This window comes from Arctopsyche grandis, chromosome 8 (assembly GCF_051622035.1).
Source record: "Arctopsyche grandis isolate Sample6627 chromosome 8, ASM5162203v2, whole genome shotgun sequence".
In the NCBI taxonomy this organism is placed as follows: Eukaryota; Metazoa; Arthropoda; class Insecta; order Trichoptera; family Hydropsychidae; genus Arctopsyche; species Arctopsyche grandis.
In genome coordinates this window covers 24692333-24716144 of record NC_135362.1, presented here as the reverse complement: position 1 = coordinate 24716144, position 23812 = coordinate 24692333, and the positions used below count along the sequence as shown (strand labels likewise).

At 35.3% G+C, this 23812-nt stretch overlaps 1 protein-coding gene across 1 annotated transcript in view; it reads left to right on the top strand.

Moving 5' to 3' along the window:
* LOC143915891 (monocarboxylate transporter 2-like) overlaps positions 1-23812 on the top strand; it is a 258485-nt gene that overhangs the window by 82701 nt on the left and 151972 nt on the right. The window contains exons 2-3 of the mRNA XM_077436713.1: positions 16290-16388; positions 19566-19967. Coding sequence (XP_077292839.1) covers positions 19787-19967 — 181 coding nt within the window. The 5' untranslated portion in view covers positions 16290-16388; positions 19566-19786. The remainder of the gene's footprint in view (positions 1-16289; positions 16389-19565; positions 19968-23812) is intronic.

Here is a 23812-nt window from a genome sequence, read left to right as displayed (position 1 = left end):
TGGGGGCCCGGGGGGCCTAGCCTCATGGGGCGCAGCCCCATGGGGCTCAAAAGGGGGTGCCACAAGGGGCGCAGCCCCGTGAAGCCCCGAAGGGGGCGCGGGGGGCGCAGCCTCATGGGGCGCAGCCTCATGGGGCGCAGCCCCATGGGGCTCAAAAGGGGGCGCCACAAGGGGCGCAGCCCCGTGGGGCCCCGAAGGGGGCCCGGGGGGCCCAGCCTCATGGGGCGCAAGCCCTAATAGGCATTAACTAAGGGGGGCGAAGCCCTAGACGGCAATTAATCATGGGGGCGCGGAGGGGCGAAGCCCTAAAAGGCAACTGATCATGGGGGCGAAGCCTTAGACGGCATTTAATCATGGGGGCGCGGAGGGGCGAAGCCCTAAAAGGCATTAACTAAGGGGGGCGAAGCCCTAAACGGCAATTAATCTTGGGGGCGTGGGGGGCGAAGCCCTAAAAGGCAACTGATCATGGGAGCGAAGCCTTAGACGGCATTTAATCATGGGGGCGCGGAGGGGCGAAGCCCTAAAAGGCATTAACTAAGGGGGGCGAAGCCCTAAACGGCAATTAATCTTGGGGGCGCGGGGGGCGAAGCCCTAAAAGGCATTAACTAAGGGGGGCGAAGCCCTAGACGGCATTTAAACATGGGGGCGTGGAGGGGCGAAGCCCTAAAAGGCAACTGATCATGGGGGCGAAGCCCTAGACGGCAATTAACCATGGGGACTTGGAGGGGCGAAGCCCTAAAAGGCAACTGATCATGGGGGCGAAGCCCTAGACGGCAATTAACCATGGGGACGTGGAGGGGCGAAGCCCCAAAAGGCATTAACTAAGGGGGGCGAAGCCCTAGACGGCATTTAATCATGGGGGCGTGGAGGGGCGAAGCCCTAAAAGGCAACTGATCATGGGGGCGAAGCCTTAGACGGCATTTAATCATGGGGGCGCGGAGGGGCGAAGCCCTTAAAGGCATTAACTAAGGGGGGCGAAGCCCTAAACGGCAATTAATCTTGGGGGCGCGGGGGGCGAAGCCCTAAAAGGCAACTGATCATGGGGGCGAAGCCTTAGACGGCATTTAATCATGGGGGCGCGGAGGGGCGAAGCCCTTAAAGGCATTAGCTAAGGGGGGCGAAGCCCTAAACGGCAATTAATCTTGGGGGCGCGGGGGGCGAAGCCCTAAAAGGCAACTGATCATGGGGGCGAAGCCTTAGACGGCATTTAATCATGGGGGCGCGGAGGGGCGAAGCCCTAAAAGGCATTAACTAAGGGGGGCGAAGCCCTAAACGGCAATTAATCTTGGGGGCGCGGGGGGCGAAGCCCTAAAAGGCAACTGATCATGGGGGCGAAGCCTTAGACGGCATTTAATCATGGGGGCGCGGAGGGGCGAAGCCCTAAAAGGCATTAACTAAGGGGGGCGAAGCCCTAAACGGCAATTAATCTTGGGGGCGCGGGGGGCGAAGCCCTAAAAGGCAACTGATCATGGGGGCGAAGCCTTAGACGGCATTTAATCATGGGGGCGCGGAGGGGCGAAGCCCTAAAAGGCATTAACTAAGGGGGGCGAAGCCCTAAACGGCAATTAATCTTGGGGGCGTGGGGGGCGAAGCCCTAAAAGGCAACTGATCATGGGGGCGAAGCCCTAAACGGCAATTGCTCATGGGGCGTGGAGGGGCGAAGCCCTAGAAGGCAAAGGCTCAGGGGGGTGCCGAGGGCGAAGCCCTAGAAGGCAAAAAAAAAAAAATGATTTTTTTTTTGATTTTTTTAAATTTTTTTTTTGATTTTTTTTTTTATTTTTTTTTTGATTTTTTTTTTGATTTTTTTTTAATTTTTTTTTTAATTTTTTTTTTAAATTTTTTAATTTTTTTTTTTTTTTAATTAAATTAGCTTAGTCATGTTTAAGCGGTTTATATTATAAACACTGAGCGAAGCCGGGTAATACAGCTAGTCTAATCTATAATTTGGAAAGAGACTTTGTATGTATCCTTGGTCGTCGTTTTCGTCGTCTTCGTCGTCGTCGTCCGTAGATCGGTGACGTCATCGAACACGTGATTCGATTTTTTTTTTTTCGATCCATGGGCGCCGATTTGTTTTTTTCGATTCAATGGATTCACCCCCGCGGGGGCGCAAGGCGAGTAGTTTCATGGGGCCCCGCCAGGGGCGCCACAAGGGGCGCAGCCCCGTGGGGCTCAAAAGGGGGCGCCACAAGGGGCGCAGCCCCGTGGGGCCCCGAAGGGGGCCCGGGGGGCCCAGCCTCATGGGGCGCAGCCCCATGGGGCTCAAAAGGGGGCGCCACAAGGGGCGCAGCCCCGTGGGGCCCCGAAGGGGGCCCGGGGGGCCCAGCCTCATGGGGCGCAGCCCCATGGGGCTCAAAAGGGGGCGCCACAAGGGGCGCAGCCCCGTGGGGCCCAGCCTCATGGGGCGCAGCCCCATGGGGCTCAAAAGGGGGCGCCACAAGGGGCGCAGCCCCGTGGGGCCCAGCCTCATGGGGCGCAGCCCCATGGGGCTCAAAAGGGGGCGCCACAAGGGGCGCAGCCCCGTGGGGCCCCGAAGGGGGCCCGGGGGGCCCAGCCTCATGGGGCGCAGCCCCATGGGGCTCAAAAGGGGGCGCCACAAGGGGCGCAGCCCCGTGGGGCCCCGAAGGGGGCCCGGGGGGCCCAGCCTCATGGGGCGCAGCCCCATGAGGCTCAAAAGGGGGCGCCACAAGGGGCGCAGCCCCGTGGGGCCCCGAAGGGGGCCCGGGGGGCCCAGCCTCATGGGGCGCAGCCCCATGGGGCTCAAAAGGGGGCGCCACAAGGGGCGCAGCCCCGTGGGGCCCCGAAGGGGGCCCGGGGGGCCCAGCCTCATGGGGCGCAAGCCCTAATAGGCATTAACTAAGGGGGGCGAAGCCCTAGACGGCAATTAATCATGGGGGCGCGGAGGGGCGAAGCCCTAAAAGGCAACTGATCATGGGGGCGAAGCCTTAGACGGCATTTAATCATGGGGGCGCGGAGGGGCGAAGCCCTAAAAGGCATTAACTAAGGGGGGCGAAGCCCTAAACGGCAATTAATCTTGGGGGCGCGGGGGGCGAAGCCCTAAAAGGCAACTGATCATGGGGGCGAAGCCTTAGACGGCATTTAATCATGGGGGCGCGGAGGGGCGAAGCCCTAAAAGGCATTAACTAAGGGGGGCGAAGCCCTAAACGGCAATTAATCTTGGGGGCGCGGGGGGCGAAGCCCTAAAAGGCAACTGATCATGGGGGCGAAGCCTTAGACGGCATTTAATCATGGGGGCGCGGAGGGGCGAAGCCCTAAAAGGCATTAACTAAGGGGGGCGAAGCCCTAAACGGCAATTAATCTTGGGGGCGCGGGGGGCGAAGCCCTAAAAGGCAACTGATCATGGGGGCGAAGCCTTAGACGGCATTTAATCATGGGGGCGCGGAGGGGCGAAGCCCTAAAAGGCATTAACTAAGGGGGGCGAAGCCCTAAACGGCAATAAATCTTGGGGGCGCGGGGGGCGAAGCCCTAAAAGGCAACTGATCATGGGGGCGAAGCCTTGGACGGCATTAAATCATGGGGGCGCGGAGGGGCGAAGCCCTAAAAGGCATTAACTAAGGGGGGCGAAGCCCTAAACGGCAATTGCTCATGGGGCGTGGAGGGGCGAAGCCCTAGAAGGCAAAGGCTCAGGGGGGCGCCGAGGGCGAAGCCCTAGAAGGCAAAAAAAAAATTTGATTTTTTTTTTTGATTTTTTAAAAAATTTTTTTTTAATTTTTTTTTTATTTTTTTTTTATTTTTTTTTTAATTTTTTTTTTTTGATTTTTTTTTTATTTTTTTTTTTTATTTTTTTTTTTAATTTTTAAATTTTTTTTTAATTTTTTTTTTTTTTAATTAAATTAGCTTAGTCATGTTTAAGCGGTTTATATTATAAACACTGAGCGAAGCCGGGTAATACAGCTAGTAGTTTATATTTATAAGAGGTTTGCCTGAATAGATAAAAATATCTCTAGTGATTTTTTTGTCGCAGCTTTTTTGCGGTGACGAGCAACTGCTCAAATTTTGGATCAAATTACGATATGTATTTGGTTGGGTGATTCTTTTTATTTGTAATGACCGCTCTCTTTTAAGTGTCAAAAAATCTACGAGAGATTTGTCTGCCAAAATCAGTTCACATAATTCTACATTCTTCAAAATTTTGATAAATTTAATATCACGTCATTTTATTTTTATTATTATAATATACATACATATGTACATACATAAATTTATATTATAGATTAGATGATAGATTGGCACCTATGGTAGATTCTACCTATGGTAGGTCCTACCCAAAGAGACACCTACATATAGTAAATTTTTTTTTTTACATTAGTACTAGTCAGCATTATAGCTCAGTTGTTGCGTTAACGCTAACCACCAAGAGGTTACCGAGTGGGAACCCTGGGTTGACCTTGATTGAAAAGATTTTATTCCGAGTATCTTTCTGGTCAAACTTGGATATTTGTGACTCCTCATCAAATCATCTTTCCTCAAAATTGGCAAAAAATCATATTTCCTCAAAATTGGAAAAAAATCATCTTTCCTGTTGTCACAAATCTTCTTTATTGTATGTACAATTTGTAAAAATCATGTAGAAATCTAAAATCTCAATGGATATCTCAATGGATTAACTCTTTAATTAACTGTTATTTCGTGTTCTTCGGCTTCTAGAAATACAGTGATTTATGTAATAATAAAATGCTGCATCGTTTGTAATTAATTTTCCAGGAAAGCGCATTGGGGTCTTCCTGTCAAGCCTTCCTGGTTTATATATATACGTAAAAATAAAATATACATTTGAAAGTTTATTAATATATGTAGGTATTGCTCAGGGACTACGAATTAAAAAAATATACAATTCGGTATACTATGAACTTGCCTGAAATGCACTATATACATACATATACAATATAGATAAGCATGTAATTAAAATAGGTTATGCCAATTTATATAAATCATATAAATTGGTAACTCACATAAGAAACTTTTGACGTGGAGTCACATATGTAGATATGTATGTATGTATGTACATATATCGAAGGACTATTTTTTTTTACATATTTTTGCCACAGTAACATTAAAGACTACTCTAACGCGTCACTGTGATCAGACATTAAAGTAACATATGTATAATACAAATACTGTATATTATAATACAGACATGTGTATATGCATAATACAAATACTATGCATAAAAATTAGCGAGACATCTATGTATATATATATTATAGATAATACATTTTTGAAATCATTGAAAAATGGATGTAGGATGGTTTTTGCCTATTTGATGAAATGAAACTTCAACAATGAAATCATATAAATTGGAAAACTCTGATAAGAAACTCTAGTCAGCAACACCGGGCTAGGGATTGATGCCATGACCCCTCAGTTGAAAGCATTATATCTGAGCTGTGCTGCTGGTTAAAATAAATATATGTATGTATATATGTAAATATACATATATAATAATAATATAAAAGTTTGACATCCATTTTAGTATGGGTCTACGTGACGAGACAGAATGTTAAATTACAGAAAACACAAATATCGGAAGGCAAAGATCGAAAATCGAAAGATCTTATGTCGAAAGATCAAAAAAAAAGGGTGCATGGTAAACGGTACATACTCACTTAATTTTCGCGAGCAGGGTACAACAGGAACAAGAGGAACAGGCTTTTCCTCCCGTATTCTGCGCGCGCATATTAATACGGGAGGAAAAGCCTGTTCCTCTTGTTCCTGTTGTATCCTGCTCGCGCAAATTAAGTGAGTATGTACGTGAGTATGTACCGTTTACAATGCACCATTTTTTTGATCTTTCGTCTTAAGATCTTTCGATTTTAGATCTTTGCCTTTCGATATTTGCGTTTTCTGTAATTTAACATTCTGTCTCGTCACGGAGACCGTTTAGTATATACATACATATATACTACATATATTATGTGGCTTTAAAAATATTAACTTTAAATTAAAACATTGTAGGAATCCTTTATTTACTACGGAAATCTGATAATGAAATATTATAATATCTAAAATAAAACGTTAAACTTCTATAACATATTTGTTTTCATACGGTTGCCTATTTATTTCAAAAGCCATTAATTCTGCTATGATGGTATATCGATAGAATTTTCTTTAAATGCAGAAACTTATATAGTGGATATTTTCATAATTTTGTTAACAAGAACCGAATAAATAAACAAATCACATAATGGGATATTTTTATAAGAATTGTGCATTTGTAACTGATTGAATTAGTAATACGAGTATACATATATTTGAATCAAATAATTATATTTTATGTATGTACATAAGTAGAATTGAATTCACCATGACAGATATAAGTACTATATGAAACATAGAGAAGGTTGATTTTGGGTCATGAAAAGGGACAAAAACATTGTATCATGTCATAATATCGATATTTTAGACACGTGTCCAATCTCAGGTATACATTACATACCTACATATGTACATACGTACACACGTGTAACCGTTAAAGTTTGGCGTGCGAAGGAAACCGCTTAATTTTCATTCAGTTTGTGACTTTTATCGGTAGAAAAAGGGGGAAAAAACCGTCAAGAGCTTTTCGGTCCAAAGCGTCGAATTCTCATCACGTATTTTCGCAAGTCCTCGGTCAAATGTTACACGGAAAGAGTGAGTCGCTCTCTTCGCTAAAGTTTAAAAACAAACAACAACAACGAAACTTTACAGAAGCTCAATAAGTATAGAAATTAGTTTGAACACGGGTTAGTTTAAATTAGGCTTGGCGAACGCGAGCCGCATGCGGCCCTATTGCAAAATTACTGCGGATAATTCAGATGATGGAGATTTATGATGTTTTATTTTATTTTTATTTTTTATATAGATTTATACCAGGAAGATTTTTACCAGGAAGGTTTGACAGGAAGACTCCAATGCGCCTTCCTGGACAATTAATTACAAACAATGCAGAATTTTATTATTACACAAATCACTGTATTTCCAGAAGCTGAAGAACACGAAATAATTAATTAATTACAGAATTAATCCATAGAGACATCTATGGATTTAGATTTTGTAGACAATTTTTACAAAATATACACACAATAAATACAGAAGATTTGTAACAACAAGACAGATGATTTTTTGCCAATTTTGAGGAACCGTTTCAACAATGATCAGATAAAATTGGCAAACTCTGATAAGAAACGATTGATTTGGAGTCACAAATACCCCCAAATCTAACCAGCAGTATGGCGGATCGAACCCATTGTTCACTCGGTGCTAAACATACACGCTACCATTAAGCCATACTGCTGGCTAATATGTATTGTTTATAACAATAATTTTACAGTTATGTGAAAACAGCCAATATTGATACCGTTACTCAGTTTTCGTATACAATTGCTGAACTTAATAATGAGATTACTACCTATATGTATATAGTTATGAATATGCGGTACAATTAAATTACATAAATAGACTAACTCAAACAGGAGACGGTCGATCTGAATTTAACAACAATCTAGTTCAGGCGTCGGCAACCTTTAATGGATGCTGGTTAAAATCAACCAATATGTGATTATTAAGAAGATGTTTCGGGTCAGTGGTCTTTTATTGAACAATAATGTAACGTACTTGCACTATTCACATGATCACAACAACCAACAAGGCTTCGCGACCCATCTACCAATGATCTCTATGTGCGCAGAATATCCGATAGGTATAAATATTTGGCGGTTTTAGCCCGTGCTTCATTCGGAGCTGGCAGGCTGACGTATCAAGAATAATAAGCTACCTCTACCACATTGCTGCGTCTTTCACTCCGATCTTGGAAACCTCTCTAAACGTCCACGCTACATTGATATCAGACAAGTGTAGTCTTAGCCCGTTAACTTAATAGGTTGCTGACGCCTGATCTAGATCATGCTAGAGATGATAATCATCGGGAAAATCAAATATTGCGTGGGATTTTTCGAACCCACGGTCTCCTCTATTGTTAAACCAGTAGGAAATTCTTAACCAGTGGAATGTTCTGTGGTTCATTCATATTGACGAGTTTCCGTTTAAAATCTGTAGCTTTTTCTAAAGTTTAATTACGTGGGCTTTCAACTTGGTAATCAACGCGGTTACCTTTTGTTTCGCTCTCGGATAAATACCTACGAGAGTAAGAAGGTACGTATATATATGTACATACATATATACTTAGTAGATTAGGTACTCTCTAAATGCCTTTATAATGAAAATATCCATATATTCTCGCCGTGTTTAATGTCGTTGTCAACTTTGACATAGGATACTTACGTAATGATATGCTTTGTGTCCTTGTTGTTTACGTTTAATGAGATTTAGTTGAGAGAAATTTTATTTTGGATAAATTGTATCCTTTGTCGTTCTCTCCTTACACACTTTTCACTATTATGTTTTCAACTTTTCTTCATGTACGAGTATATGTACATATGCATACATACATATACTTATATTCAACTTTTCTTCATATACGTATGATATAACCCCGTTTGGGTATATTTACTTTGAAGTACAATTGTTTGTATAATTTCAATCAAATTTATATTGTATTTGTCAAAGCCGAATTTTATCACTATAAATGTTTATTTATATACATACATACATATATTTTTAATCAACGCATTAAATTTAGATATTTTGTAACCATTTAAAACATTTCAAGCAATATTCCAGACTCTTATAGTATTTACATGCACCTATAATATGTACACATATAAATACATAAAAAGAGTTTTGATTTTTTTACATAGACATTGGTCGAATTGACTGGCGTTGCTTGGGCAGAAAAAAGTTAAAAAAGTTTACACACACAGGATACACAAGATAAGGAAAACTTCCCTTTATATGTACATATGTATATACATACATAATTTACATATCCACCAGCAAAAACAGGTTCGGTTAGGTAAGGTTAGGTTAGATTTTTGTATCCATGTTTTATAACTACATATACTATAAAATATGTTACAATACGACTAAATATATTTTATTTTTATTCGATCAATGAAAGTACACTCGTCATTACAGATCGCTCCAACGCGACGAGTGTAATATACAAATCAAGAAAAAAAAAAATATATATATATATATTTTCAATACACAATCATTATATAATTCGAAACCATACATGAAATATACGGTCAGACTTTTTTTAATTTACATACATATATATGGCCGCAAGGCAAATTGGATTAATTTTAACAATGAATTAAGTACAGAATTAATTCATTGAGATATCAATGGATTTTTTAGATTTTGTGCACAATTATTACAATTTATACGCAGAATAAATACATATGATTATTGAGACATCCATAGATTTAGATTTTGGGCATAATTTTTACAAATTATACACAATAATACAAAAAAAAATTGTGACAATATGAAATGATTTATTTGCCAATTTGAGGAACCGTTTCAACAATGATCAGATAAAATTGGCAAGCTCTGATAGAGAAACGATCGATTTGGAGTCACAAAACCCCCAAATCTAACCAGCAGTTTTGGCGGATCGAACCAGTGATTGCATGGTGCTTAACATATACGCTACCATTAAACCAACCTGCTGGCAATATAATACATATTTACATACATATATGTATATGTTATTAAATACATCAAATACTCATATTTTAGATATTTTGTGATGGTAAAATAGATATTTTATGACTTTCTAAACGGTTACAAACAATATTTCAGACTATTTTATAATAAACATTCTTTGAATGGCTGGCGTAGCTTGGGCAGTAAAAAAGATTACATACTATAAAAGGAACACTTCATTATACAAAATCTACATACACATCAGGTTAGGTTTGTGAGTTAATTCACAAATTCCACCAAGTTTTGTGAAATATTTCAATGTTCCAACGTTTCGTGACACTTTCTTATTATGCATAAAGAATTTTCACTTACATTCAAAAACAACTATTAAAATATAACCGGGCGCAATATTAAAATTTAATTATTTTCAATACTAAAATCAACGGTCGAAACATATTTGGACCAGATTTCGAAATAATATTCAGCATTGAACATTTCATCCATTTAATCCAACATAACAATTACAGACCCGTTATGATATTTCGAAGGGATTCAAGGGGGTGGGGGTTGGGAGAGTAGGGCAAAAAATGGGCCGAGGGATCAGAGGCAAAATTGCAATAATATAATAAATTATGATAATGTCCAGTGGGGGACAGTATGCGTATGCGTGTTCGCGATATAACCGATACAAAGTGGCGGTTTCGGTATCACATTAGCGCCCTTTTGCGGTCATCCCTCGAGATCAACCCTTACCCGAGCTTAAAAGTGTTACACCAAGTGACCTACACCCTCCGAACCAGTTTACATACCCTTATTTCCCATACGCGCGTCAATTTATTCGTGACCGACGCACAAATTGGAAAAACGGCTTATTTATGCCAACTTTGTCCGGTTTATTTTTAATTTATTTTTGCTACCCTCTTCTTTCATTTTTTTCACCCTCTGTTTCGCGCGTGTGTGTTTCGATTTCAGTTTGCCGTTGCGAATTTTTTTTTAATGTATCCTGTGGCTTTTATCATTTCGTTTTTAGCGATGATATTGCCGGGATGCGATTAAATTTTGTTTATTTGAACTTTCGGTCACGCGTGACAATTTTAATAATGATTCACGTAATGCGTGTAGAATAATTGTGTTTTATTTTAGTAAAATGTCATAATAAATACACATTTGTTTAAAGCTTTAAAGAATTACGTGTTTTTGTCATCAGAATACATACCTATATTTATGTATTAATAAATGTGTGTGTGCGTGTGTGTTACAATGAAAGCGTAACATTTATTAAATTTACCTACATAGAATGTTTGTTTTATTTTATTTTATTTTAAGCTTAAGTTTGGACCATTGTGGTATTACAAGAGTCGCCAATGCGCCACAATGGTTGAAAAAATACAGAGAGATGAGAAAAATAAAAATATATGTATATATACACAGACAAAAATACTCTTAAATATAATCATAAAAAACAATAGCATTATAATAATAGCAGATAAAGTAAAAATATCACATAATTAAATATAAAGTAGGGAATGTCTTGCACCTATAGCCAGCACCAATATGTACGAACCAGCTGCAAATATAAAACTTCCCTGCGAGGCCCAAATGGGAGAAAAATGATCAAAATTTCACTCATTCAATTATGAAAATAATAATGAGCGTTACCAGACAAATAGGTTAAAATAACATATGCTCACCAAGGTGGGAAATATCACAATCAGGCTCAGAAGCAACGATTTCATTAAGAAGCTAGATAGCTCTTATAATATGAGCCATTCGATAAAGAACTGTGCCAGCAAGAGGTACAATCATCAAATAATGATATCTACCACGTACACAATTATTTGGGAATAAATATGTAAATTATGTTTCACGAGGACGTAATTTATATCATATTACAAAAATAAATATATAATAAAATGTGAAAATTACTAAAATATAAAAAACAATTACGATATCGGGCAAAATTCTTAGATTGATACATATCTATATATTAACTTAAGGATTGTAAATAGGTTTTTGAGCTCTTTTTCCTATTATGCTGTAGATTAACATTAGAATAATATAATACTATGATTACTAACCAAATTAAATTAAATTGTAAAATAGAAAATGATCAGTAGATCAGTAACTATTAAAATAGATAAAAGATGTATTGTGAACATAATTTCGTAATAATAAAAAGCATTTAAAAATCAAATATATTAACTAAATACATATCTACATATGTTAACATGTAATATGAATCGTAAAAGTTATACAATTTATATTTACAGAAAGGTACGATTGTCTTGAATTTCTTTATATTATATGAGGCTTACGTACACTTAAATAGTAAAGAATGAGGAATGTGTCATTATTGAACGGCATAATTTAAAGGTAATATTTACGCCCTAAGCATTACATAAATATGTACATACGAAAATTAAATTGTTTCGTTTACTTACAGCATAAAAGCATAAATCGATTTCAGAACATGTTTTTACATACATAGTTATATATGTATACATATATCAAGTATAACAACGATTTCTGACAGGATAGTAGTAGATTCTCAAAGCTTTATTCGACCAAACACATTTCAGATATGTAGATATCGTTAAGGAATACGCACGGTTTCACTTTCGTGTGTCAGTTTGGACCGAATAACAAACACACACTCACACACAAAAGGCACATAAAATATATTATATTTTCGGTAATAATAAACATGGGATCGGGATTCGGTACGAAATATCATCATATTTCATATTGAGTTTGCTGAAAAACAAAAATGTAATCTGAGCTTTCGACTGCGATTATTATCACGTGCCTAATGGATTCCTTCCGGCTGATACAATACACGCCGACGAACCTTTTGTTTTTGAATAAGTGCTATGACTTGCCTCCAAAAGAACTTATATCACATACGGAATATAGCATTTCAAAAATTTGAGGTTGCTAAGATTTAATGACAATGTTTGAAATCGCGATTTCCTTTTACATCGCGGAAAATATGCCACTTTTAGTTTGATATCTTAGCTTAGAGCAACGGTTTTTGTTATGATAATGGTTTATAATAATATGATAATATATTTTTTAAAAGAATTGCTATATATGCATATATCATCATCATCATTTACAGCCATTCACCATCCACTGCTGGATGAAGGCCTCTCCAATATGCTTCCACTCGTCTCTGTTTTGCGCAACTCTCATCCATCTCACCCCACACATTTTCCTAATTTCGTCTACCCATCTTCCCTGCGGTCTTTCGTTTACCCCTTTGCAATATTTCGGGTACTATTCTAGCACTTTTTTTATCCACCTTTCGTCCATTATTCTAGCCATGTGACCCACCTGTTGCCATTCAATCTCTTTACTCTATCCACTATATCCACTACCATTGTCATACTTCTCACCCACGTTATCCGCTTCCTGTTTTTCCTCGTTATATCAAGCATACAGCGTTCCTTACTTCTTTGAGTGCATTGAAATTTGTGTAGCATATTGGCGTTAAATGTTCAAGTTTCACATCCATACTTTATCACTGCTAAAATACATTGATCGAAGATCTTTTTTTTCAGGCAAAGTGGTATTTTTGATTTAAAAACCGCATTCATTCGTCCAAATGCACTTAATCCTAATTTCTTATGTCTCTTCATTTCTTCTTCAATATACATATATATTGTGTCAAATTAAAGGTGTTTTAGCGATTGCTTTCAAAGTTATTCTCGTAAAAACCAGCAAAACGCTAGGTCAAATTCACCTGTGAGTTCCGTCGTCCTGTAAATAATTAGTAAAGATAATTTTCGACAAATATGTTTATATTGACAGCATAAATATGAACATTTGTAAGGTAAAATAAAACATTAGCGAAATTAGCTGACGAAAAAAAAATATTTTTGACTTTCTAGATAATTAAATTTGAATTTCTAGATAATTAAATATACGTATTGTAAAGTAACAAAAATTTTAAATCAATAGGAAAAGTATCTGACTCTTGATTCCAATACTCACTTTTGACACACCAACACTAGATTTTGGATTAAAGACTGCAAAAGTCTGTAAAAATGCACATTTTTCACATGCTCATATCTCTTAAATGAAATAAAGCCAATAAAAATTATTGTCATATTCGAATTTAATAAGTCAAACTTAGTAAAGATTGATTAGTCTCCGCTCCGGTAAGTTAAAAATGTGTTTTTTTTTTGTTGCTCAGTTATATTTATTACATAAAGATAAATGTTTCTTGGTTAGTTTTGCAAATTTTGTTTTCAATTTAGAACCACCAAATTTTATACACCGTTTCATGGTTCTGTTTTTTTATTTTCTTTTTTAAATTTCACTTGCTTCAACAATTCTGGGCAATTCGGCTGGAAATATTAAAAATTTAATTAAAAAATTTTCACTTCCATCGAATTTTGCAAATTGAAATTGTAATCATCGGCTCTTTTGGAACCAAGTGGTTGATATTTATTTCGCAATGCCGTGAAAAGTGGCCCTTACAATTCCGTTGTCGTCGCTCACAAAGGGATAGCAATACATTACACAAATGACCATCGTAATTAAATATAATCTCGTTATGCGCCCTCCGAACGCTCTTCTCGGGTTCAGGAGATGGGGAAAGCTCGCTAATTCCAAACTTTCGCATATAATTTACAAAATATAATAAAACGGGTCGTGCGGTGATAAATCTTCCGACTGTTCGTATGTGCTCCGAAAAAAATTTAAATTTATTCATTGCTTTATTAATTAAACTTTTAATAAAATGTGTCAGGAAGATTGTTGTTGTGCTGTTTTCAATTTCGAAATAAGTTATTATGAAAAATTCTAAATGATTTATAAAAGATGTTGAAGTAAATCCTTTCTACAGTCTGTCGGATTATGTGGAAAAGCTTCTCGCATTTCGATACACGTTTGAGTGAACGTCTTCCTTAAACGATTTCCTATAACTTTTAAGCTACCTACATAAGCCTCTATGTACTTACATAAGGTTAGTTTCTTATAAAATATAGCAAGAATTCTAAATAGGTATTGAGCTCTTTTTCCTATTTCCACATATGGTTGTTCACATCCAAAAAACATCGGTTGTGAACAACCCACAACTCTTTCTATTTGAGGAACATAAGAAGGATTAAAAACCAAATTCGATAATTAAAAATACATACACGTTCAAACATACCGGTTATGAGAGCATTTTCGATATAAATTGAGCTCAAATGTATCAAAAAATCGCTATAAATATTATCAAGAAGATAAAAATAATTTTAAAGGTCATGATGAAATATTGTTTAAAAAAAATGACTACTACCGGTTTACAAATTCTGACCAAAACCTTATCAACTCTACGTTATTACATAAAGAATACAAATATAAATTTTCAGCTTTATACGTTCAGGGGTATGGTCACAACATTTCTGACTTTTCTAAGAGGAAAAATATCCCACTTCCGGTCTTTTTTATTTTCATCACATTGATACAAGAATTACACTTGAAAGTTTTCGTGAAGAGCACGCGTGTTTAAGAAGTTTAAAAAAATTTAAAATATAAAATAATCAGTAAATCAGTAGCTATTAAAATAGATATAAAAGCATCTAAATCTAAATAAAATACATTTACATATTTATGAAAATATCAAAATTCGTTTCGAATTGAATAACTGAATTGTACGTTAAAATTTTCACAATGCTAAATTTTGCTGAGATTGATGAGATGACCTTCAATAGTGTCCTTTAATAATTCAATCAACGAGTGATTGTGTTGAAAATTGTTCTTAAATAAAACTTTTTATATTGGTTTTTAGATATCGTGTATAAGGAATAATAACTTTATAGGTAATAATTTGACCAGATTTCACTGCGGATTTTTTTTGATAATAATAAAGATCCGAATTGAATTAAATTTATGTAAATCAGCTTTGGTTTTAACAAGACGTCGCCACTTCCATACAAACAATCACTTCGTTGCGTTTTTGCAAGCCAATAATCAACAAATGTATACTAAAAATAACATTATTTTTTTTACTTTTGGATCACGATTACTTTTGTTATATGGATGATATTGTAGTAAGCGTGTAGTTATCATAAATCAATCTGAAAATACGTATATCTTATAGTTGAAGTGCATTTTCAGTTTTAATATATTTTGACTACTTAGAGTATATTCCTTCTAACCCACATAAGTTGATTCATATGTCGAAATACATTCCAATTGGTCAAAATATATTACAACTGAAAATGCACTTAATGATTGGTACCAGGTTAGATGGAAAGGTTAGGTTTTCGTTAAAACTTTACTAGTAAATTGGGTTGGAAAATCATATTTTTGTTTTGATTGCATTCTTAAAGTTATTTTTATACGGTACTCATAAGCTTTATTTGTAATACCTGTATTAACGAATTATTGAATTTTAAAGCATTCGTAAAAACATCAAAGATGTCAAAAGTCAAATAACAACTGGCGCACATTGTTCTTAGTATATTTGCGCTTGTAGAGTTAAAATTTACACTTGGTTTGTATTCAAATATGAATAACCCAAAATGCTAGTTGAAATATTATTTATTACAACTGAAAATACACTTCGACTGCAATATACATATGTGTATGTATGTATAGTAAATAAGTATTTCTGATGTCCATCTTTGAAATGTGTGTCTTCTTTAAGAAAACTTCCATTCAGACCGTTGGATTAACTTTAACATGCACCTATCTATCTTTATTTATTTTTAAGTTTTTCATTAAAACAAAACTCATTATTGTTTCAGGGAGGAAGAAACACCGACCGGAAACTAGGTCTTGCAACGAATGGAGATAATAAAAAAAATAAAACCGTTTAATTAAATGATAACGCAGAAGAAAAAGAGGTAATGAATGAATTACTTTTTTTTTGTATTTTTCCTGGTTCGTAAAAAGGTTGCCTGCGACACATTCGTACGCATTCCCCCTGAATAACAATGGGATTTTCGCGCGATAAGATAATATTTTTATTTATACACACCGAGAATCGCCCCGTGCTTAAAATTAATTTAATTCAATCTGAATTAACATACTGCTTGCGAAAAAAAATCTCTAAAGCGGATCAACGCAACGCTTTTCCGTAATTGAGTGTTAGAAAGTCTGCATGTGAACTTTCACATGTGTTTGTTTTAAATTGAAATACCGGGCGCACGAAAGCAATTTTAGAATTGTATATATGTATGTAATATCCATACATTTGATAATACTACTGAAATTATTATTTTTTGTAAAGCCTCAACTGTGCAGATTTTTTAAAGTAATAACATTTTATCTTACATCTACGTAGCTGCTGCAAAACTGCCACCGTAATTGGATTCCTGAAAATTTTATAGAAATAATCCTTAGTTGATATTTTATTTTAAAACTGAGTAATTTTAAATTTTAATATGATTCATATCGTGTACGATTTTTTAAAATATTTTTTTATACCTTACATAAATTTACTTAGAAATCATCGAAATACTAATGAATTACTACTCTCATCCTTACATACATACATGGATAGAGACCCAAAACTATTACTGACATTTATAAACAAGGTACTCCTTGCGCATATGTCTTTGTGCGCATATTGTATCTCCTTGTGCTCCATGTGTCTCCGTGCACATCTTTTTTCTCAAGTAAAGAAACTGGGGCTTATGATTTCTCGGACTTTTTCATTTCCCGGGACACGGGACAGAGCTCGAGATCGTTCCCAGAATTACTAGGATCCCGGGATATATGATGTAATTTGTTTTTAAATTTAAATAATTATTTATTTAAAAAATATTCAAAAAACAGTAAACAATATACCTACAAATGTACGTATGTATGTATCTATTAACTGAAAAAATACAATTATAAAATAAATTTGTTTGAAATTCGTTGAAATAGCCTATTTATAGACTTGATGCAAATATTTCCAGCAATGGTGAAAACTTTTTCAGTTTTGGCTTTATAGTTAAAAGGATAGTTCATCTTAAGATATACATTTATGCATATTCGTCCTTACTATAAATTTAGAGAATGTTTTGATTGAAATACTTTTCTTGAGATCCGAAGTAAGAATTTCCGAGACACGGGACATCAAAATTTCAGTGAATTCTCGGGAATCTCTGTCCCGAGACGACCCGGGTGAGAAACCCTTAAATGAAAGCAAGGTTGCCTGTGTACGTCTTGTGTCTCTGTGCAAGCTTTTAGTTTACCAATTAAAATGAAACATAGTACATTAGAAAGAATGAAAGACATTATTTGGAAGCAAGTGAAGAGGTATTCAATAAATTAGATATTATAGTGAAAGGATAATCATTTGATAGTTTGGTGTTTATTTCGTATGGAACTGTTTTATCTACATATGATAAAATAATATTTTAATTTTCGATTTTTACTTAAACAAATCTTTGGTTTTGTATAAGACAACTTTTTCTCTAAAATTGCGTTAAAATTTCAGTGCTTTTCTTGTACCTGTATATTATGTTTTATTTGGAATCGAACGTAGAGAATGTAGGAAACGAACGGTTGAAAATTCAAATTTTTATTTTATTTACATACATACTACGTTTGATATTGAATTTATATATTTGAGAGCTTTTGCATCGTTCCAAGTAAAATGATGTTGAAGAATTCAATATCGTTCTCGTATTTTTATCATATTACATTTCGGTCTGAATATATATTAAGAATGTTTATCATCCTCCGATTCCTTTTCATGCCAGATTATTTTGATTGAACCGTATTATACTGTTTGTGAAAATGTCATACACGTGTATTTGTGTCGCAAAATAATTCTTATACTCTTTATGTACACATCTACATATTTGTTCAGATATCCTTCTCATATTATTTTATTATACGTAATGAGACCACCTACGGCTATTAAATTACATGTACATATGTACGTTTATCGAAAAGTAACAGCACGATAGTTCCACGTGTTTACTTCTACATGATCAGTATCAAGGTTAAATAATAAACATTATTATATAATATGTATTATGTGTCTTAATTACACTACGTCCAAATATTCCTAATATCGTACTTCACTTGGTATTGATTTCAAATTATTATAAAGATATTGTTCATGCTTATTTATTTATTTATTTATATAATTTTAGCTATTTAGCTAATTTAAAAATACATTCTTAATTACTTAACTCTAAAATTTTATGTTTAACTTATATTTTATTTTTATTTTTATTTTTTATTTAATTTACACCAATAAGGCCTAGCAGGTAAACCCAATGCGCCTTCCTGGCCAAAGACAATTATTTAAACATATATGAACACCATCCATATATACACAAATACTTACACGTATACACAAATACAAATATATACATACATACATAAATATAAAAATACACATATATACATATACATACATACACACCAACACATATATATATATATATATATATATATATATATATATATATATATATATATATATATATATATATATATTCACATATACATATACACATACACATACAATACATACATCCATATACATACAAACATTATACATGCATATACACATACACACATAAATAAAGATAAATTACTCATATATATAAAAATAAAAAATATAGCATAAATATATAAAAGATAAAACCAACATACATACACATTATGCTAAATAATAAAATTACAAAATTAAAACAACATGTGTAAATATGTATGTAGCTAGAAGTCATTTAAAATATGCTGCCTGACAGAACTGTATGATGCAGTAAAAACATCAAGGCTCCCAGAAAGCAGGCTAAACAATCGAATGGCTCTTGAAAGGGGTGAGTCATCAAGCACATTAGTTCTGGCCCGAATAGGCAGGAATAGAGTTCTGGAGCGAGATTCTCTCAGTTTCTCAAGTACTTTTCATATGTACTGTCCCTCACAGAGGTGTCTCTTAGCACCTTGCAAGAATGCATCCGCGGTCTTAGAAGACCCGACGCATTCAGGGAGGGCATTCTTATAAAAAGGAACCCGAACCATTGTTTAGTTATCCAACCCTTTGTACTCAAATTCTTTCTTTTTATTTTTAGCAGAATTTCAACATGATCGAAGACGACTTGGAAGGCGTGCAAATAGACATATAACATCAAGTGAAGTACACGGAAGAAGGTCAATAGATTGTGTCCGACATGCACAACAGTAGCAGAGAGTGGTGCAAAAGCGACACCGGTGAGATGTGCAGCCACTAGTGCAGTGAGTGCAGTGCTCGTGTGTGTGTGTGTGTAGTGGATGAGTGTGTGCGTCTGTGTGTGTGATGGCGGGAGGGTGGTCACCCCCTTCGGTGTCACCGTCTCCGCCCCCGGCGCCCCCTGCGCCCCCCGCACCCCGCCGGTGGCCCCCAGGGACGGGGGCTTGCCCTCGTTGTAGTAACCGGTTCGCATCGGTCAACAGCCAGACGACCAACCTTAGCAACAGCTACTCTCATCCATACAAAGGTAAGAAGCCACATTACATTACTCCGTAAAAACATATTTTAACCAACTACGTATATGCCTTTAAACATTATTTGAATTTCGAAATATCTATCTTATTGCGATAACAAACTAGCATGGAGTACCACATGTAAGCTTTGAGGTCCATTTTATTTCTGATGAATAGTTTTTTTTCATATTATTTTTACAAATTTTATATATTTTCTTATTAGGGCTATATTCGAATAATCAAGAATTACCATTTTCAATGACTCCCAATATATGTACATACCTACATATATTATTAGCCAGCGGCATAGCTCAGTCTTTAAGCTTCTGCTTAGCGTCGAGAGGCGCCGGGCTCGATCCCATACGCTGACCTCAGCATAGCTCGATCGTTACGCCAGCAGCATAGCTCGATCGTAAAGCTTCTGCTTAACACTGAGAGGCACTGGGTTCGATCCCATGAGTTGACCTCAATTGAAAATAATTTTTCTGAGTATATCTGTAGTACTGCTGGTCAGACCTCGATATTTGTGACTCCTGGTCAATCGTTTCCGATCAGAGTTTTCCAATTTTCTCTGATTTCATTGTTGAAACGGTTCCCGATTAAAAATTGGCTAAAATCCTTCCTACCTACTATGTCACCACTATTTAAGTATGATAAATGTACAATAAAGTTTATGTAAAATTCATAGATGTCTCGTTAATTTGCGAGTTTTCAGTGTTGTGTAATTGTTTTGTAATTGGCCAGGAAGGCGCATTGGGATTCATCTGTAAGGCCTTCCTGGTATAAAATGTAATAAAAAAAAATAAAAATAATATATAATAAAAAAAAATATATATATATATATATATATATATATATATATATATATATTCAACAGAATCACTCATATTGCGATAGAAAAATTAGCATGGAGTACCACATGTATGCTTTGAGGTCCAAATTATTTCCGATAAAGTTTTTTTTCAATTTCACATATTTTATCACTAAGTTTTTAATATTTATATAAAAATATTATATAAGGTATGATATAGACTCCGTTAAAATTACTTGTGCTTTTTTCAGGTAATATGCATACATACATATATTGATGTAAGTGAATTCATTTCGATAAATTTCTTATTTAAAAATACGTTTTTCTGCTTTTCCGAAATTCTGAACACATCGAATTAAATGTATTGATAACAATTTGTGAATTAAGTCAAACTGAAATAGTGTTTTTGGAGCTGAAAATTGGACTTCCACCACTCTCAAAAATAACAAATATAATGGCTCAAATATAATTTAATACAAATATATCGAGTTCAATGTAGGCTTAAGTCGTGCGTTATCTTATTTTTAGATCTTTGTAGAGTTTGAAAATTATATAATAGGCCCGTCAAAAGGATCAAAAAGGAAAAACCCAGATTAAATATATGCCCGCTCCGTGAGTTTAAGCCTTTTTGAGAAAAATCGCCATAAATGAATATGTACATGCGTACGTCTATGCATATGTACGTTTGCCTAAAGATAACCTAAATTCTAATGTTTTCAACATTTAATTAAACTGCTTTCAAGCGTCAGCAATTTTCTTCTGAAATTGAATTTAATTAGTGCTTGAAAAAATACAAAACGATTTTCCGCTTCGCACGGACAAAATTAAGATTTCATAATTGAGATAATATTTTGCGTATTAATCATTATACTATTCCGAGAAATTGTGGTTTATATTTTCAATACTGAAAATTATTAATAATATTTTTATATATACATACATATGTATGTACGATGTATGCTTACATTACGATCGATATTTTCAAGTTAGTAATTGAAAGTTTTTTATGAATTGAAAATCGTTTTAATTGGCTTAGGTAATTACATATATTTACATGCTATTATTTAATACATATTAATTCTAAAGTTTATGATAATATTAATTACACTATGCATAATCTTTATATGCCTACGTTCATGTACAAAAACAATGTGTACGAAACCTTTGATCGTATCCATTCTAAAATGAACTAGAACAATTCCGATTATGATCATTAATTATTGTATTATACATATTTCTATACAATTATTGTATTATATAATAGTGTATGTTCGTTACTATTCTATTATATATGTTTGTATGAAAATAATTATGTAGGTTTAGTTGAAGTGAACGATAACGAGTTTCCGCAACGGGGAAACACTTCGTTAATCTTGTCATTTTCATGAATAAAAATTAAATATAAAATGAGTTCTATGTATGTGTGTATAAAACTTGATCTCTATAATGAAACTCTATATATTTATTAAAAATGAAATCATGCATTTATTTGTAATGGTTTAAATTTTTTTAATACATATAGTCATTATAGGATCGAGTGTCTTTTTTATATCTGTCTTTTTATATCAGGCTTTTTTATATAATGATTTTTCCGATACTCGTTGAATTAATTGAGATCGTTCAAATATAAAAATTAGATATACGGTGTATGGCGCTGTTGCGAGATCACTCAATTGAAAAATCGTCAAATTGAACGGAAAATTACATTAATTTTCAAACACTTTCCACACACGAGATAAACTGCAGAATGTGCCGTATCAATTTTTTGAAGATCTCGTAACGAAATAAGCCATCTAAATGGAGGAAATTGGGTTCGAACATGGAAAATTCACGTTCGATTAGCTCGGGCGTCCTTCGATTTTTTCTTCTTTCCTTTATTTTGGTCAATTGACGCATATATTATTCGACTTATGGAAGGGGTAAACTGGTGGAATTTTCATCCCTTTTTCGATTTTCCACGCCGTCTGCCGTTCCAGAACTGCGTCCAATCAAGCAACAAGATTTTTTCGGCTCGGTCAATTTGCAACGCGTTGAAGCTCGCCCTTATTAAAAATGTAAAAAAAATCCTTTTTCTGGAATTTCGAATCTTCAATCGACTCGCTTACCATCACCCTCCTTACACCATTGATTTTCTTCGAAGTCGGGGTGCGTAAATATTTTATTCAAATGGGATAACTCAATGGGTCAGAGACGTTGAGCCGCGCATTTACGTTTACAATACAGGAGATGATTTGTGGGCACGAAAGGTGAATTCAGGATGTTATTGTTCATAGGTACTTTATTCAATTTCATCGTTCGAAATGATGAAAACGTTCCTTTTTACTGAGTTATATTGCATGTATAATATATGCATGTGTGTGTGTGTGAAAATAAACATACATATGTATATTCAAAAGTACACTTATTAAGATAATAATGAAAACTGTTCTATCGACCTTTACTTTGTACCACTTTTATCACTTATTAGCACTTATCCACCCTTTTTTCACAGTTCTAGTTTTTGACGTTTTATTCAGCGATAAATTTGAAATAGTTCTAAAAGAAAACGAAAATAAAGATTTTGACCAAAAGTTTACTTACAAGCTGGAGTAAATAATAATAACTTTTTATTCCAGACGATAGGGAGAATAGTGCAAACCTCATCGTCCATATAAATAATACAAATATAATAAGAATGTAACAATAATAATAATAATAATAACGATACTAATAAAAAATAATAAATTTAATGTCTATTTATGGATGATAGATGTTGATTCAACGTCAATTTTAGTCTATTCGAAAGATGTAATACAAACATTTACAACTTTATATATCTATGGCTTAGTGCCCAGATATTGTACGTCCATTTTTAAATTTGTATCAAATTTTAAGTTTGTAGATGCTGGAATAAATCAGGTTTTTCCTTTCAATGTCATTCATGTATACCACATAAATTATCTTGAAAGAAAAAACCTGAATTATTCCAGCATCTACAAACTTAAAATTTAAATTTCGATACAAATTCAAAAATGGACATACAATATCTGTGAACTATGTAGGTCATCA